General features: G+C 50.7%; 1 protein-coding gene across 1 annotated transcript in view; it reads left to right on the forward strand.

Annotated features, from left to right (window-relative positions):
- The window catches only part of LOC127038620 (protein-arginine deiminase type-2-like), a 78,815-nt gene that overhangs the window by 28,185 nt on the left and 31,899 nt on the right, over positions 1-18,731 (forward strand). Inside the window, exons 4-6 of the mRNA XM_050931324.1 lie at positions 10,983-11,044; positions 12,076-12,193; positions 14,255-14,380. Coding sequence (XP_050787281.1) covers positions 10,983-11,044; positions 12,076-12,193; positions 14,255-14,380 — 306 coding nt within the window. The remainder of the gene's footprint in view (positions 1-10,982; positions 11,045-12,075; positions 12,194-14,254; positions 14,381-18,731) is intronic.

Consider the following 18,731-nt stretch of genomic DNA (forward strand, 5'->3'; position numbering starts at 1 on the left):
ACACGCCTTGCCTGGCTGTTACTTACAAGTTTGAAACATGAGAGACTGGTTCAGAAAGATTTGGAGAGCCTGGATTGATGTCTGGTCCCTCTTAGTCCCAAGAGCGAACAACCCCCAAAACAAAGAGCACAAACAAATCCTTCCCCCCACCAAGATTCGAAAGTATCTTGTCCCCTTATTGGTCCTTTGGGTCAGGTGTCAGGCAGGTTACCTGAGCTTCTTAACCCTTTACAGGTAAAAAGATTTTGGTGTCTCTGGCCAGGAAGGATTTTATAGTATTGTACACAGGAGATCTGTTTCCTTCCCTTTATAGTTATGACAGAGCCTGTCCAGTTTGGCAAGCATGGATACTTTTGTGATAGTCACTTGTCTGCGACTCCAGAGATCTTGGTTCAGTTCCTGGCTTGGCCATAGCCTCCCTGGCTGACCTTAGCAAGTCACTTAAATCCAGGTTTTCAGATGAGCCCATGCTGAGAATTTCCAGGGCTCAGCACCCACCATTGGGGTCAGATTTTCAAACAAGCCAGCAGCTCCCTTGGTGATGCAGATGGCCAGATTTTTTTTAAAAGGGCTCAGCAAAGAAGCGTGTGCCCAAGGCACGGTGCTCTTTGGAAAAGCTGGCCTCTCGCTTTGATGCCTAAATGGAAGTTGAATGCTTCAAAATCTGGCCCTGCCTGTATGTGCCAAGCACTTCCAAAAATACAGGCGAGAAACTTTCTATGCCTCAGTTTCCCCCTCCTGTAAAATAGGGATCATTTTCTCTGCTGGTCCTTAGTCTGTTTTGTGTCTTTATCCTGCAGGGCCCAGATCCTCAAAGGTATTGGGAAGTAGGGTGACCAGATGTCCTAATTTTATACGGACAGTCCAGATTTTTGGGTCTTTTTATCATAGGCTCCTATTACCCCTCCACCCCATCCCGATTTTTCACACTTGCTGTCTGGTCATCCTAGGGATGCCTAACTTCCATTGAAATCAAGGATCTGGGCCCGAGCACCTCCAGCAGAGTGCATCTCTGAGATGTGTCTATACAACACCTACCACCGTGGGGCACTGATCCCAGCTGCAACTTTTAGACACGTCTGAAATACAAATGCTGGACTTTTTCTGCATGGCCTGGATGCTGTCCCTGCAGACGCACAAGAGTGAGGAGGCGTCTGCTTTGTTACGCTAATACATCCAGTTAGCAGCGTTGTCAATTTGATTTGCTTCTGAGTCACAGCTGCGGAATGCAAATCAGAACCTAGCTGTGGCATCTGGTTTGCGCAGGGCTAGTGCAGAGGAAATGGCGGTAGTTTGTCTTCACCGTCCTTAGCTGAGGTCCTGCTGCTTTTGGCGCTGGGCCTAGAGGCTCTTTTTCTCGTGTAAAAATTCACTCAAATGTAACTGTTGTTTCCCGAGTTGTTTCTACTGTCGCCTTTAGCAGCAAAACAGCTTACGCAGGGACAGAATTGTTTCACGTGATGTCTTGAAATGCGTCTGGAAACCTGATATACTGAAGCTGTCTCTCCGGTCCCAAGCAGCCGTGGAAAAATGACTCCCTCGAAGCATGTGTGCAAAAGGCAACTGGTGGCGGAGAAGCAGTGAGTTTGAGGGCAAGGCGGAGAGCAAACGGAAAGGTTATGGGAGGCACTGGGGCCTTCATTAAACACTTTGGAGCTGTGACTTCTTAGGAGCAGAATATTGTGATCGGCCCAAACCCATTTGCTTGTAAAGAGGAAAAACTGTATTGAATACTGCTGCTAATACTGAATAAAATCGAGTGTGTTACCGTGATCAGTGTGACTTCCCCACTCTGAATGCTAGGGTACAGATGTAGGGACCTTCATAAGAACCTCTCAGCTTAATTATCAGCTTAGATCTGGTTTTACTGCCACCACCTAAATCCTTTAGAGTTATTTGGGAAACTCTGTCTACCTATCTCCCTCCCAGTAGCCTTGAGAGACTTCTCCACCAAGTTCCTGGTGAACCCTGATCCAAGCCCCTGGATCTTAAAACAAGGAGAAATTAAACATTCCCCCGCCTTTCCCCTCCCACCAATTCCAGGTGAGTCAAGATCCAACCCCCTTGAATCGTAAAACAAGGCAAAATCAATCAGGTTCTTAAAAAGAAGGCTTTTAATTAAAGAAAGGTAAAGATCATCTCTGTAAAATCAGGATAGAAAATAACTTTACAGGGTAATCAGATTCATAGAACCCAGAGGAACCTCCTCTAGCCTTAGGTTCAAAGTTACAGCAAACAGAAGTAAAATCCTCTTAGCAAAAAAGGACGTTTACAAGTTGAGAAAACAAAAATAATACAAACATGCCTTGCCTGGCTATTACTTACAAGTTTGAAATATGAGAGACTGGTTCAGAAAGATTAGGAGAGCATGGATTGATGTCTGGTCCCTCTTAGACCCAAGAGCAAACAACCCCCAAACCAAAGAGCACACAAACAAAAGCCTTCCCTCCACCAAGATTTGAAAGTATCTTGTCCCCTTATTGGTCCTTGGGTCAGGTGTCAGCCAGGTTACCTGAGCTTCTTAACCCTTTACAGGTAAAAGGATTTTGGTGTCTCTGGCCAGGAGGGATTTTATAGTATTGTACACAGGAGAGCTGTTCCCTTCCCTTTATAGTTATGACTGTGACTAAATAAACTGATACAGCGTACAGTGAGAGTGATCTATATTCATGAGCTGCAGTTTGATCAACTAATAGATAGGGGCTCTCTTCTTTGTAAAGTGGTAGCGCTTTCCAGGCCCAGTCAGGAGCCAGGCCTATTGCTGTTTGTGTTCATAGGGTATCAGGGTTGGAAGGGACCTCAGGAGTGTTGTACAAAAACACATGACGAATGGCAGCCTCTTCCCCAAAGGACACTGCAAAATTATGGCGCGTTTAGATCTGAGATTTTGTGTCAGGCCCATAGCTACAAAACAGGGCCTTGATCCTGTAGAAGGGTCTTTCTTGACTTCAGCAGGGCTCCTTGGGGGGAGGGATAGGTCAGTGGTTTGAGCATTGGCCTGCTAAACCCAGGGTTGTGAGTTCAGTCCTTAAGGGGGCCATTTGGGGATTGGTCCTCCTCTGAGTAGTAGGTTGGACTAGATGATCTCTTGAGGTCCCTTCCAACCCTAATGATTTATGATTCCACACAGGTGCAAGCATCCATCCACACACACCCAAGTGCAGGAGTGGCACCCTATGGGCCTGATTCTCTAATGGGGGGGGACATGGGGGGCCCACCCACTTTTTACCAGCCATGAGGATGAGCGACAGGGAGGGGCCTCAAGGGAAGGGGCAGCGCAAACGTGGAGGCTTGGGGAAGGGGCAGTGCGGGGGCCACAGTTCAGGTACCATTTCCTCCTCCTCCCCCATCCCACCCCCCCATTAGGAAGCTTCCGCCCTCCTGTTCTCTAACCCTTACTGGGGTGAGGGGTCTCGGTGGGACTGCAAGTGCAAATTTGCAGAATCAGCCCTGCGTAATGGAAGTTGACGGGAGTCTTGCAGGCGATGCCAAGAGTAAGGACGCACCAGCGAGGAGTATGAGGATGAGATTTTTATCTTCCCAAGCCGGGTGATGACCTAAAGGCTGAGCGAAGTTGCAGCCAAAAATTCCTTTCCTAACGAGGGGGTTGGTCTTTCCCTGACTCAATAGAGGCTATTTATAACATGGCAAGATGCCTTTAAAAAGAAACACCCTCAGTGCAAATCCTGCTGCTGCACGACGTGCTGAAATAGGCAGCTAGTGGCAAAGCTAGGCGCTTAAATCCAATACTGGGCGCCAAGAAACCACTGAGTTTGCTACCATGAAACTGTTCGGGAGGCGCCACCGGCCTCAGTGCGTGCCATTCGGAACCATGCCTATGTCAAATACACTATTTTGCTATCACCAGAGGAGCAAGGACTGTCGTTCTGTTTGGTATCCATACAGCGCTGAGCACGCTGGGGTCCCGCTCCACAGCGAGAGCTCCCGGGTGTTACAGTAATGATAATGGGTAGCTGCAGATTCCGGGAGCAAGGGGCTTGAATCGGGGGTTAGAGCCCGATCCGAAGCCCACTGAAGTCCGTGAGAGTCTTTCTGCCCATTTCAATGCGCTTTGGATCATGTCACAGGAGCCAGATTCTGCTCTCGTTTACACCAGTAGAAATCCGAAGTAACTCCACTGATTTCTATGGAGTTGCTCCTGCTTTATACCTGTGTAAACGAGAGCAGAATCTGGCTCCTATAGCATGATCCAAAGTGCATTGAAATGGGCAGAAAGACTCTCACTGACTTCAGTGGGTTTTGGATCTGGCCCCAAATCCCTGATTTAAGCCGCTTCGATCCCACTTTGAAAACGAAGGGGGTCGGGGTGATGATGTCTGTAAAAATGGCAGGACCATCTGAGCAGGAGTTTTAAGGTTTCAAGTGGTGGCTAAGGAGCTTGCAAAGGTTCTGTACTTGGGTGGGGTCCAAGGGTCTCCTGGGGTTTGTAGCAGAAGCCTGGGACTGTCCATGTCACTGTGCACCACTGATGCATGACCAGGACATGGGGTGGTGGTGATAGGACCATAGAGTGCCAGTGAGATTTTCTGTAGAACTTCCTACCGCCCCTCCATGCCTGTAAAGTGCCATCTGCATGTGTAGTGCTACTGGGATTGCCAACTTTCTAATCACACAAAACCAAACACCCCTGCCTCACCCCTTCTCTGAGACCTGGCCCATGCCCTGCCCCTTCTTCAAGGCCCCACCCCTGCTCATTCCATCCCCCCAGTCACTCGTTCTTCTCCACCCTCACTCACTCACTTTCACCGGGCTGAGGCAGGGGGTTGGGATGAGGACTCCGGCTGGGGGTGTAGGCTCTGGGTGGGGTGGGAGATGAGGGCTTTGAGGTGCAGGAGGAGGCTCCAGTAGCGTTGCCAACCCTCCTGGTTTCGCTGGGAGTCTCCTGGAATCGGGCTCTATCTCCCGGAGGCTACTGAAGCCAAACAAGGAGATTTTAGTCCATTTTAAGTCCAGCGGGGCTAAGGCAGACTCCCTGACAGCTGTGGCCCCGCACCACTCCCAGAATCCCAGGCATGTTCCTGCAGCCCCTGGGGGTAGGCAGGGAGTCTCCGCGCACTACCTCTGCTTGCAAGCACCACCTCCACAGTTCCCATTGGCTGGGGACTGCAGCCAAGGGGAGCTGCAGATGTGGTGCTTGCAGGCAGGGGCAGTGTACAGAGCCCCCCATGCTCCCCTAGGGATGGCCCAGCTGCTTCCGCAAGCAGTGCAGGGCCAGGGCAGGCAGGGAGCCTGCCTTAGCTCCGCTGTGCTGCTGACTGAAAGCCACCCAAAGTAAGTGCTGCCCCGGCTGGAGCTCACACCTCTCACTTCCTTCTGCACCCCAGCCCGGAGCCCCCTTCTTCACCTAAACTCCCTCCAAGAGCCTGCATCCCTCACCCCCCTCCACATCCCAACCCCCTGTCCCAGCCTTGAGCCCCATCTCACACCCAAACTCCCTCCAAGAGCCTGCATCTCCTGCCCCAGCCCTGAGCCCCCTCCTGGAGCCAGCATCCCAAACCTGCTCCTGCACCCCAACCTGCATCCCAGGCCCAAGCCCCCTCCCACACCCAAACTCCCTCCCAGAGCCTGCACCCCTCACACACTCCCCGCATCCCAATTCCCTGCCGCAGCCCTGAGCCCCCTCCTGCATCCAAACTCCCTCTCTGAGCCTGCACCCCAATTCCCCTCCCACACCCGAGCCCCAGCCCTGAGCCCCCTACTGCACACAAACTCCCTCCCAGAGTTTGCACCCCACACCTCATCCTGTACCCCAACCCCCTGCCTCAGGCTCAGCCCAGAGCCCCCTCCCACACTCCGAACTGCCTCGCCCCCAGCCCAGAGCCCTCACTCTCTCCCGCAACCCAACCCCCTGCCCCAGCCCCATGAAAGTGAGTGGAGGTGGGGGAAAGCAAGTGCTGGAGGGAGGGGGGCGGAGTGAGCAGGGTGAGGCCTCAGGGAGGAGTTGGGGCAAGGGTGTTTGGGTTTGTGTGATTAGACAGCTGGCAACCCTAGGCTCTGCTTTGGGGTGCGGGAGGGGTGAGGGGTTTGGGGTGCAGGAGAGGGCTCCAGGCTGGGGCAGGGGGTTGGGTGTGGGAGTGGGGCAGGGTCTCGGTGGTGCTCACCACGGCTCCGAGAAAGCAGTTGCCAGGTCCCTGCGGCCTCTAGGTGCGTGGGCAGCCAGGCGGCTCTGCGCAGTGCATGCTGCCTTTGCGCCTGCAGGCACCAGCCCCATAGCTCCCATTGGTCACAGTTCCCAGCCAATGGGAGCTGCGGAGCCAGTACTCGGGGAGGGGCAGCGTGCGGAGCCTCCCAGACCCTGGCCACCCGTGCGCTTAGGGGCCACAGGGACCTGGCAGCCACTTCCTGGAGCAGCGCGGAGCGAGGGCAGGTAGGGAGCCTGCCTTAGCCCCGAGCCCCAGCTGCACCGCTGACCGGACTTTTAATGGCTCGGTCGGTGCCAACCAGAGCCCCCAGGGTCTCTTTTTGACCAGGCACCTGGCAACCCTAAGTGCTATGTGAGTGAAAACGACTAGTCCCGGTGGGAGCACTGATTTAAAACCCCGATCGCTCACTAATGCCTTTGAGCATGAGCTGAAATGGTGCCTCAGCCATTTCTTTATTGAGGATCGGATATGAATTTTGAAACATGCACACCTCTATGTACCCACCCGCCCATGTTTGAAAACCAGCATGTTCTCCTGGGAGATAACTGGACAGGAGACTAGGTGCTGGCTTTAACTGACCCTGTGTCTGTTAGACTGCTAAACACTCAGCATGCAGCTCTGAGAAGTTTCACGTCTCTGGTGGGGTAATCAGTACATGCCTTTAAATATTTGCTCCCGGCTTCAGTTTCTCCTGTCACGCTGGAAGAGCAAAGCCAACCTTCTGCCCCAGCTGGTTTGGTTTAGGGCCAGCACTGAACAGGACAAAGTCAGAGATCTAGGTTCTCCCACGCAAGCTACCACAGAGGGCTGCATTATGGAAACGGGAAGCTGCACTCCTGGGCTGGAATTTCACCTCTTGTCGGCCTGTCTGTCCGGGATCTGTACCACTTGTCTTGTAGCTGAGAGCTTGTGCTGTGCCTAGAGCTGAGTGAAATCTTTTTGGCCAATGGAAATTGGTCCAAAAAATGCATCTTTCGGGGCGCCAAAACTGTTCATGAATTTGGGTCAAATTTGGCGAATAGTTTTGGCCAAACAAAACCCTCGACTTTCTTTTCAGACATGTCAGTGTTTTCCGGAGCTGAAGAAGAGCGCTCTTTGTAAGCAGAGGCTTGTCTCTGTCACCAACAGAAGTTGGTCCATAAAAGATATGACCTCCCCCATAGGGTTGCCAACTTTCTAATTGCACAAAACCAAATACCCCTGTCACGCCCCATCCCAAGGCCCCACCCCTGTCATGCCCCTTCTCCGAGGCCCCGCCCCTGCTTGCTCCGTCCCCCTCCCTCCGTCGCTCGCTCTCCCCCACCCTCACTCACTTTCACGGGGCTGGGGCAGGGGTTGGAGTGCAGGAGGGGGTGAGGCATGGCTGGGGGGGCAGGCTCTGGGGTTGGGCCTGGGATGAGGGGTTTGGGGTGCAGGAGGGGGCTCCGGGCTGGGGCAGAGGGTTGGTGTGTTGTGGGGGACTGGGGCAGGGGATTGGGGTGTGTGGGGTACAGGGTCCCGGCGGCGATTACCTTGGCTCTCAGGAAGTGGCCGCCAGGTCTGTGCAGCCTCTAGACGCATGTTCAGCCAGAGAGGCTCCACGCGCTACCCTTGCGCCCACAGGTGCCGCCCCCTCAGCTCCCATTGGTCACGGTTCCCAGCCAATGGGAGCTGCAGAGCCAGCACTCTGGCGCAAGGGTGGCGCGTGGCGCTAGGATAGGCAGAGAGCTACCGCTGCTGTGCTGCCAACTGGACTTTTAACGGTCCGGTCACCATTACTGACTGAAGCCGCCAGGCTCCCTTTTCAACAGGGCTTTCCGGTAAAAGAAGTGGATACCTGGCAACCCTACTCCCCCACCTTGTCTCTCTTAACGCAGCTACAACAACACTGCAAGCAATGTTTCATTTTGTTTAGAAAATAGCCATTCAAAATGACATTTGAAATGTTTCATTCAATGCAAACAAAATGTTTCAGTTTTCCCCTTTGGCGAGGAAGAACAGGGGGAAAATCATTTTTGGTTTGAAACTAGCTGAACTTTTTTTTTTCTGTTTTTCGGTTTGGCCACCAAATGGAGAACTCAATTATTTGCTCAGACCTGCAGGCTGACTAGAGGCAGCAGCTTTCCAGGGGTCAGTTGTAGTAAACCATGCCCCACATGCAGTGTGGAGGAGTGAAATAATATCTGGGGCGGGGGGGCACGAAAGGAGGAGATTAGGCCTTTCTAATGTGACAGCTGAAGCCCTTCCTCCCTCAGCAAGCGCTCACACTTACAGATCTTGTGCAAGGGCAGGGCTCTTTACAAAGGTGAGTGTTATCTTCATTTTTACAGGTGGGGAAACTGAGGCACAGAAGGGCGGCGGCTTACCTCACGTCACACCGCAGAACGCAGGCATCCTGACACTCACTGAACTGCACATACTCCTTGATCTCAGAGTGGAACCCAGGAGTCCTGGTGTAACACCGACAGACCCTGGTCGTTAGGATCGAAGTTGGGACCACTGAAGTTTAGTGCATGAGCCTCTACTGCATGAGATAAAAGCCGCATGGCTACTAGCTAAGGCTGTAGCAGACTCATTAACCTCTATGTGGTCTCAGTGCCACTAGCTGGGACAGACACACCCAGGAGGGTTACACCGACTCCTTGTCCTGTGCTCTAGCCACTGGGCCAGGTCCTACCAGAAATGATTCCAGCCTAGGCAGAATCTGGCTACTGGGCAGCACCAGAGGGAAAGACAAGGGAAAGAGAAGAGCCAACTGCTCTGTAGTTTCTTTCTCTTCTGCTTCTCTGAAGTGTCCTGGACCCGATGAAAACAATCCTTGTGACATTTCCCCTTAATCTGCCTAACACCCTGGCAGAGCACATGACGGCGCGGGTTTTATTTTTGTGCACTGAGCTGTGAGCGAGTGCCTTTGGAAAATGTGATTTTCAGCAGGGCAGCCACAAAGGGAGAGGCCTGGTCTGCGCTCCAGTCAGTGATGGCTCCAAAGGGGCAGTTTGCAGGGGGCAGGGTATCCTAATGGATAGAGCATTGGACTGAGACTCAGAAGATGTAGGTTCTAGTCCCAGCTCTGCTCTTAGCCTGCTGGGTGACCTTGGGCAGGTCATGTCCCCTCTCTGTGCCTCAGTTTCCCCATTTGTAAAATGGGGGAAATGCTACCAACCTCTCCTACTGGGAGAGAGCTCTCCCAGTGCTGCACGTACTCCACATCCTGAGGGGGTTTAGCGAGCAGCGCTGCAGCACTGTTTACACTGGTGCTTTACAGCACTGTATCATGCAGCGCTCAGGGGGGTGTTTTTTTCACACCTCTGAGCGAGAAAGTTGCAGCGCTGTAAAGCGCCAGTGTAGCCAAGGCCTAGTGCTAGGTAAGAGCTAGCTGCTGGAAGACAGCTAGGGTTGTTGTTAAGGCACAGACAGGGGAGTCAAAAGCCCTGAGTAGTATGACCTTGGGCAAGTCACTTTAACCTCGCTGTGCCTCAGTTTCCCCATTTAGTATAATCAGCGCCCATGTGAGAGGGGTAATTTCATTATAAATCACTTTGAGCCCCCAGAGTGGATACATTGGAGAAGTATAAAGCATCATTAATGTCTGTGTGATTCTAGGACCCTTACGCACACACCTGCCCTTCTCCCTGCCCAGTGCCAGCAAATCACTATCCCCATCTCCGTCCGCAGCTCTGGTGCCGCTGGGCCACTACTGGCCCTGAAGACCTGCTTCTCCATTGCCCTTGCATGTCAGGGGGAAACTTGCACCTTTGCAAAGTGCACTCCATGTGCACGGGTGTAAATGCTTTTGCAAGGAGCAAAATCAGTGGCGCATCGGCCCCTGAATGCCCGTCCTGCCCTCCCCTGCTCAGGCAGGTGCACTGAAGCTCCCCCTCTGGCTTCCCAGCTCACCTAATGCCACGGCCACTGGGGAGTCTTCAACAGGAGACAACAGAGGAGGCAGCGAGACCTAGCGGGGCTCTGGGAGGGGGCTGGATGGGGCCCTTTCTGCATCACTTTGCACAGGGCTCTGCAAACTGTCTTGTCAAGAGGGGATGCTGCTACATCAGCACTGGGCGTCGCCTCCACAATTTCGCGGTTACTGAGCCAAGGAGCGGCCAGGGAATTCACCAGTGTCTCTTGCCTCATGATGTGATGCCAGTGCTGGGCGCAGCTGCGCCTAGTGTGGCTGCTCTTAATGAACAGCCCTAGCGCCCGCCCCTGGAGTGCTCCGAAACCCAGGTGAGATTGGTCACCTGAATGAATGCAGAGGGGGCCAGTGCAGACTTGGTCTCTCTTCAGGGCTTAACTCACTTGCCTCCCAGGCGTTTCAGAAGGGACGTCCACAACTCATGAAGGCTGTTGATACATTGGGGAGGGTTCAGAGGAGAGCCATGAGGGGAGTGGTCCTGCTTTGAGCAGGGAGTTGGACTAGATACCTCCTGAGGTCCCTTCCAACCCTGATATTCTATGATTCTATGAGGCCGACGGAAGGATTGGAAAGCACACCTTAGACTGAGCCCAAGTCGCTCAGCTGAACGATTTACCAAGAGTCGTGGTGGCTTCTCCATCACTCACGATTTGTAGATCGAGATGCGATAGGTTTCGAAAAGCTTTGCACTGGGCATTATTTTAGGGATGGTCTCTGGCCCATGCTGAACAGAAGGTCAGGCTAGATGATCACCGTGGTCCCTTCTGGCTTTACAACTTATAAATCTGTAAAATGGGTTTGTCACATCCACTGAATATTAAGTTCCATGCAGATTGTTTTATTGCCCCTTCTGCCCGCTGCACCAGCCCTCAATTCTTATTCTCAGGTGAGCAGTGATCTGACCAGATGTGTTGTGTTCCTAGGGATCTCTCTGGACGTCGACGCAGATCGCGATGGAGTGGTCGAAAAGAACAACCCGAGGAAGGTGAGTTTGCCTTTGGTTCCATTGTGCTAGCATGTGTCAGCAGGGCGCTGCAGACTCCGACAGGCCTTTCCATGTGGGTTTTTTAAAGGATCCACTTGTTCCTGGCCCCTTAGGACACATTGTGAAATGTGACTCCTGGGCCCAGGTGTGGAGCCTGGAATGAAATTGCTGTTCAATAAATTTGTGACTTTCCTTCCCTTAGAATCTGTGTTCGGCCCATGGTGCCCACGTACAGCCCAATGCAGGCACTGCCATAGTCAGTCGCAGTCAGCTGATGCAGGGTTTAAATTGCACTTCAGGCTGATTGTTCTTCCCCACAGGAAGCTGGGGGCGGCAGAGTTAGAGAGACACTATGTTGTTTTCCATAGAGTAACAGCATCTGGCATAGGGCCAAACGCCTCTGACACAGCCACTAGTGGCTGCACCCCCTACACAGGGCTGGCTTCCAGGAGCTGCAGATCATGTGGCTGAGGGGGAGCTACATCCTGTTTGGTAACACACTTGGATGCCTCCGCGAGGGATAGATCTGGGTGGATTAGATGCTCTCACACATTGTGACAACGTGAGCATGGATTGCTGTCTGGTCCTTCTTAGTCCCAAGAGTGAACAACCCCAAAACAAAGAGCACACAAACAAATCCTTCCCCCCACCAAGGTTTGAAAGTATCTTGTCCCCTTATTGGTCCTTTGGGTCAGGTGTCAGCCAGGTTACCTGAGCTTCTTAACCCTTTACAGGTAAAAGGATTTTGGTGTCTCTGGCCAGGAGGGATTTTATATAGTATTGTACACAGGAGGGCTGTTCCCTTCCCTGTATAGTTACGACAGGCACAAACTGGGGGCACGTGTGTGCAGACACCATTTGTATCAGTGAGGATTGAATGCGCAGCCTCGAGCACTGAAGCCACAGGCCTCCAACCCCGGGCGCTAAAGGAATTATTCTTTTCTTTGAGTAACAGGCTTATAGTCACTGGGGTTGGCCACTAGAGGGAGACATGGGAGCACACACCCTAAACCAGAGTATTATATTTTCAGGGAACCTGGACGTGGGGCCCAGACGGGCACGGGGCCATCCTGCTGGTGAACTGCGACAAGGACAACCCTTTTATCTCTGGACTGGATTGCGATGATGAAAAAATATTCAGCAAAGAAGGTATAAGCAGACCCCTGTCCTTTATAACTCTGGGGAGCGTTGGTTTGTTTTTAAATGTCCTTTTCTTTGTTGCTGATAACGACGCAGGTTATCAAAGCAAAAAGAATTTTTAAAAGCTACTTTACTTTTCACTTTTCATGCTGTTCAAGTTTCTAGACACTAAACCTGCATTTGGGGCCAAATTTGATCCTCCAGTGTCCTTTTAAAGTGATGTTCTATCCTGGAAAGCAACTGCATCAGCATTGACTCTGGACTCAGCAGATCGGCATCCCATGTGTTTGAGGCAGGTCAGATCAGTTTAGGGATGAGTAAGTTTTACTTTGTTTAACAGCCCAGCCATGAGTGAGCTGGCTTCTCTTCTGGCTTCTGCATCACAAACAGAATCCGTAACTCAGTTCCAAGGGCAGGCCCAAATTCCCTTCTCGGTTTGTTACATCCGTGGGAGCCAGTTGCCTCGGTGAGGTTGCATAGGGGTAAGAGGACAGATCCTGAAGACAGTGGAAGTTACGCTGATGCCACTATGGGCAGAATTTGGCCCGCAGAGTCTTTATGACAAGTGCCGATGCAAGAAAAGGGAAGAACCTGGCCAGACTTTCAGAGCCCCCGGAGGAGTCTGCGCTCACTCCCCAGTTCTAAACCTCTGGTGATTGTTTCTCCAACATACATGAAGATTCACAGGCCAGTAACACCAGGGAAGGGCAGCATCTCTCCTGCACAGCAACCAGAGAACTTGTGAAAAGCAGATGCAACTCGCTGGTTCCGCTTCCTCCAGTAATAACTGGCTGGTGTAATCAAGGGGGAGACCCCCGTTGCCTACCAGCCACTGCAGCCCACCTGTTGACCTGCCCCTCACTTGTGCCTCGTTTCACTGGACAGATGTTACTGGTTTTATTTTACTGTTCAGCAGGATTCTCTGTGAGTGAGCTACCGGCAGTCTCCCTCTTATTACTGGCAGCTGTTTGCATCAGAAATGCTAAATTAGGACACTCAGGCAATGGAGCTGTTGCCCAGGCTAAAGAGATTGGTCTGCCCCTGTGTGGTTCTCCTTCATTTTGGGGCTTGGCAGCAGGACAAGCAAACATGATTCTGGGATGCATTAACAGGTGTGTTGTAAACAAGACACGAGAAGTCATTCTTCCGCTTTACTCTGCGCTGGTTAGGCCTCAACTGGAGTATTGTGTCCAGTTCTGGGCACCACATTTCAAGAAAGATGTGGAGAAATTGGAGAGGGTCCAGAGAAGAGCAACAAGAATGATTAAAGGTCTTGAGAACATGACCTATGAAGGAAGGCTGAAGGAATTGGGTTTGTTTAGTTTGGAAAAGAGAAGACTGAGAGGGGACATGATAGCAGTTTTCAGGTATCTAAAAGGGTGTCATCAGGAGGAGGGAGAAAACTTGTTCACCTTAGCCTCCAATGATAGAACAAGAAGCAATGGGCTTAAACTGCAGCAAGGGAGATTTAGATTGGACATTAGGAAAAAGTTCCTAACTGTCAGGGTAGTTAAACACTGGAATAGATTGCCTAGGGAAGTTGTGGAATCTCCATCTCTGGAGATATTTAAGAGTAGGTTAGATAAATGTCTATTAGGGATGGTCTAGACAGTATTTGGTCCTGCCATGAGGGCAGGGGACTGGACTCGATGACCTCTCGAGGTCCCTTCCAGTCCTAGAGTCTATGAGTCTATGAGTCTATGAGGACGGTCGCGTGTGTGACCATGTGTCTCCAAACAGGGGTGGGATGCCCACAGTAGTGCTTCCTAATGCAGCGCAGTAATGCTGTGATTGCCGCCTGCCTCTCCAGAGTCACCTGCGCAGAAGCAAGCGGTTTGTGAATTCTCTGGAACTCTGGGTGTCTACAACTGTCCTTTGCTATTGGTCTTTTCATGGATCACCTAGGGAAGGTGCTCTGGTTTTCCCAAGCTGACCCTCGTACCCACCTCCATATGTTTCCTGTTCATTAATTTGCCACACACGGTTGTTAGCTGATAACTTTAATAACCTCGGAAGCGGTGACAATGCTGGATCCGATGTCCTGCCTTTATTTGCCTTTGTTGTTTTTAGATTTGCGGGACATGTCTCGGATGATCTTGAGAACCGAAGGCCCCCCAAGACTGCCTGCTGGGTATGAAATGGTTCTCTACGTTCCTATGTCTGACTCTGACAAAGTAGGAGTCTTTTATGTGGAGAGTAAGTGATTCCTCTTTTCTTTCTCTTCTCCTTCCCCGTTTCATGATGCTTTTTAACCCTCTCTGGTGCTGCAAACTCTTCTTTTCCTTTTCTCTTGTTTCCTGTATGTGCTTTGTTGAGGTTTTCCAGGCACACCCCTCCCACTAAAACAATCGACCCTTTGGGAATCACTCACCCAGCGGGCAGTAGTTCACTGCTCCAGCACTTCTCTGGTGGCTCCATCATTTCCCCCAAAATTTAGAGTTTACTGTCTTGTAAAAGAATACCTGATCCTGATCTTGCTCGGGCTGGTATCAATCAAGAGTCATTGGAGTTATACTAGTGACAGACTAGGCTGCCGCCCTACGCTTCTAACATTATAGTAGCAAAGATAGCTTTCCCAGTGTGGATGCTGAAGCCATGCTGTCTGTCTGATACTAGAGATGTGCCTGTCTCAAAGAGGTGTGACAGAAACAACAGCTCTGGGAAGTGGGAACTGCCTCCTCCCTCCCAATGGGGTGTTAACTCTGAAGCATTATGATGAGCCAAGCAGTGTTGATGTTTATGTGTTTCATCGCTCATTAATTTAGCAAAGCTATTTGACTTCTCTCAGTCTGTGGGTGGAGTTTGGGAACAGTCCTTTCCTCTATCTACCTCCATCTCTCATATTGGGAGCAAAAGCAACACAAGATGCTTTGTTTCCTGGGATCTTATGTCTGCTTTCCCTGAAGGTGGATTTCGCCCTCAAAGAAAGTGAGGGCCTTGGACACAGACATGATGAAGGTCTGTGTAAGATTTCTCCCCACCCCACTGCTCGTACCCTGTAATCTCAAGCTGTAGCACTGCTGTTGTCCCAGTCAGGGCTGGAATCCGCACCATGCCAAGTTGATCTAGTAGACACTAAGGTCACTGTTATTTCACAAAAACTACAAGGATTCCAGTGGCACCTTAGAGACTAACAGATTTATTTGAGCATAAGCTCTTCTGGGTAAAAAACCTTACTTCTTCAGACTTTCACACTTGTCTGTGGTGTTCATGGTGCTTTACACAGCAAGGAGACACACTTGTCCCAGTCTAAGCTGATGATAAGACAAACCATTGGGGGTGATAACAGGCAATGAGGATAGACGGAGGAATGGACTCAGAATCAGGTTATGGGGTCCTTTGGGTGACCAGGTTTGTATTATGTTTATTCTTAGAGGGTTTTGTTTGTTTTCTAAGGCAAACGTGTGTGCATGGTTGGTTCCTACTGAATAACCAGCATGCTTTGCTCTAGCCTGGGGTGGCCAAACTGCAGCTCGCGAGTTACTCTTTTACAGTGAAAGGGCGGCTTGCGGAGCCCCCAGCTCCTCCAACTACCAGCCTCGGTGGGGAGCTTGGGGCTTCTGCCGTACAGTGGTGGGGCTAGGAGCTTCTGCCCAATCTCAGCACTTCTGCCCCACAGGAGGCACCTGCCGGGGCTTGGGACAGAATCGCTAGCCCCACCACCCCACTACAGGGCGAGAACCCAGGCAGGCACACCCCATAGGTCCGAAGCCCCAGTAGGCACTCCTGGATCTTTAACTTCTGAAGATTATCCTTTGCAGCTCAGAAAGCATGCCCACCCCTGCTATAGCCTTTGGGTGTTGTTGGGCAGTCTCCCATCTACTTGAACAACCAGGCTCTGTGCTGCTTAGCTTAGGAGAATTGAGTGGATCATAGCATAAGGCACCACCCACCCAGCTGACGTGCTTTACCTGTGCCAGCACCTTATCATTCAATGAGCAATCCTGTGGTGACATGACTGTATCTCCCATTGTCACACAGACGGGGCAATGCCCGCCGGGCGTGCTATGCTTAATGCTGCCTACGACCTTCACTTCCTATTGGAGCTGGGAAATGGTGAGGCTTTTCCCCCCAGTGACGTATTCTGCCTTAGCTCAGTGCAATGCAGAGCCAGCGTCCACCAGGCCAACTACCTGCCCACCATTGAGAGCTGCCAGGGAGTGAATGGATGAGTGATGAGTTGATCCCACTCCCTTGCCAAAATTCCACTCTGATTCCCCTGCCAGCTCCCATGGATGCGAGCACTGGTGAGCTCTATGTGTTCTCTCTCTGGACATTAATTAAACACGGTGTGTTACAGAGAGCAGGGCCATCAGCATCTCTGGCAAGTGCCTTTGTCCTAATGTTTCTCCCAGAGCTGGCCCTTCATACCAGGGCAGTGCAGTCAGTTGCAGATGCCAGAGCATGTTTGACTTGGGATTTAGGCTGATTTATAAAAAAAAAATCAGTGTCTGCATATGATTGGGTTCCAATTAACAGCCAATGAGAGACTTATCTACCAGATCTTCCATGAGCCATATCACCCAGGTGAAATTTTATTAGATTGGGAGAAATAATCTAGCAAAGAGGCTTTAAGAAAATTGTTGCCAGGAAAACAACAAGGACTCCGGCGGCACCTTAAAGACAAACAGATTTATTTGGGCATAAGCTTTTGTGGGTAAAAAACCCACTTCTTCAGATGTTGCTATTGTGGATACAGACTAACACGGCTACCCCCTGATACTTGATTGCCAGGAAAAAGTCTCACCATGATACTCCCTTTCAGGTAGCACGTTTTCGTTCATAGATCTTAAAGTACTTTACAAAGAAGGTCAGTATGAAGATCACTCTTGTACAGATGGAGAAACTGAGGCACAGAGAGGGGATGCAACATACAACAAGTCAGTGAAAGAGCCAGGAGGAGAGCCCAGGTCTTCTGAGTGCTAGCCTAGTGCTCGAGCCACAAGGCCATGCGGCTTCCTTCTCAGAGCTTTCATCCATTGGGAGCTTGCTAGAAAGCCAGCATCTGTCCATTAAAACAGGACACATGTATTCTGTTTGAAATGCTTGTCCTGGCCGACCTCAAATTCTCTGATGCTTCTGAGTAGTTCAGACATGGAGTGAAACTGGCACAGGTGTTTCACAGGGTGTTGAGTTTCTTCCATGTGCATTAGAATCATTTCAAAACAATTTAACAATATAATACGTGAAAGAAATAATACGTGAAAGGAAATCTACAGTGTTTTCAAGGCTGGCTCGTTGCTCTTAAACTTACAGTTTTTAAGCGCCCTTTCTGGAGCACGGGATTTATCCAATCTTTATTATCATTTTTATTTGCTTTAAGATAAGGCCACTGTGCTGGGGCATACACGTAAGAGTTAGCTGCTAGCCCAAAAGAGAGGATTATTATTCCTATTTTAGCAATGGCGAATTGAGATGTTAAGTAAGTCTTCCCAGGAGACACAGTGAAGCTGTGGCAGAACTGGGATTTGATCTGAGTAGAGCTGGGCAAATCACTGTTTTTTTGATTCGGTGGCCGAAACCGACCCTCTTCCCCCAAAATTGGTTTGGGTTGAATGAAACATTTCGTTTCCGCCTAGGGTGTTTGTTCTCCTTTTCTGTGTTTGTTCATTAAATCTAGCTGCCTTTCTAAATGCAATGTTGTGTTGAAATGTATCGTTTTGCAAACAAAATGTTTCGAGGTGACCTGAAGGTGCCTTTTTTGGTGACTAATGTATTCACCAAAAAAAAATTCACCCAACTCTAGGGCCAGTGCCATAACCAGAAGGCCATGCTTCCTCTCTCTACGGCTCGGTCCAAGATTCCATAACTGGCTCACCGTGGTTGGCTTCAGTGTCTGGATGCCGGGTGGGACTGATGGGCCTGTGATATACAGGAGAGACCAGCTGATCTGGCAGTCCCTTCTGGCCTTAAACTCAGTGACGCTATAAGAATATTATCCTAAATACCTGAAAGGACAAAATGCACACCCTGGTCGCAGTGAATTAAGGAGTAGCCACAGCGACTTCTTCTGGGCAGAGGAGGTTCTAAAACTCAATTTGGTGGTGTCATCTGGGACCAAGCCTGAAACCTCGCTGGGATGCGGCTTTGATCCTGCCTTTGAGAGGCCACAGAGCAGAATCAAAACCCTGGAACACAAAGTGCCTCTGAAACCTGGCAGGCGCAATGCTGAAAGAACAGTTAAAACAGAGACAGGGTTTAAAAAAAAAATCTTTCTCTGCAGCTTGTAGGAAAACGTCTGTATGAGGCTAGAGCATGTCAGCACACGATGACATTACAGCTCTCAAGGGCGCAGAGAGCCCAGCCGCTATGGGACTGAAATCGAAGAACTTGTCTTGGCAAGATTGCGTGGAGCCATTCCCTTAGCTCAAATGACAGTGCACTGGCCTAGAGTGCTGGATACTTGGGTTCCTAACCCCTCCACTTAATTACCTTATTAACTGGCTATTTAAAAGACAAGCAACAGTCTCTGGTTGTATCTGTGGCGCACAGGGATTTACTCCTGGGGGAATTCTGCGCCACAAAATTAAAAATTCTGCGCACAATA

Source organism: Gopherus flavomarginatus, chromosome 21 (genome assembly GCF_025201925.1).
Source record: "Gopherus flavomarginatus isolate rGopFla2 chromosome 21, rGopFla2.mat.asm, whole genome shotgun sequence".
Taxonomy (NCBI): Eukaryota; Metazoa; Chordata; order Testudines; family Testudinidae; genus Gopherus; species Gopherus flavomarginatus.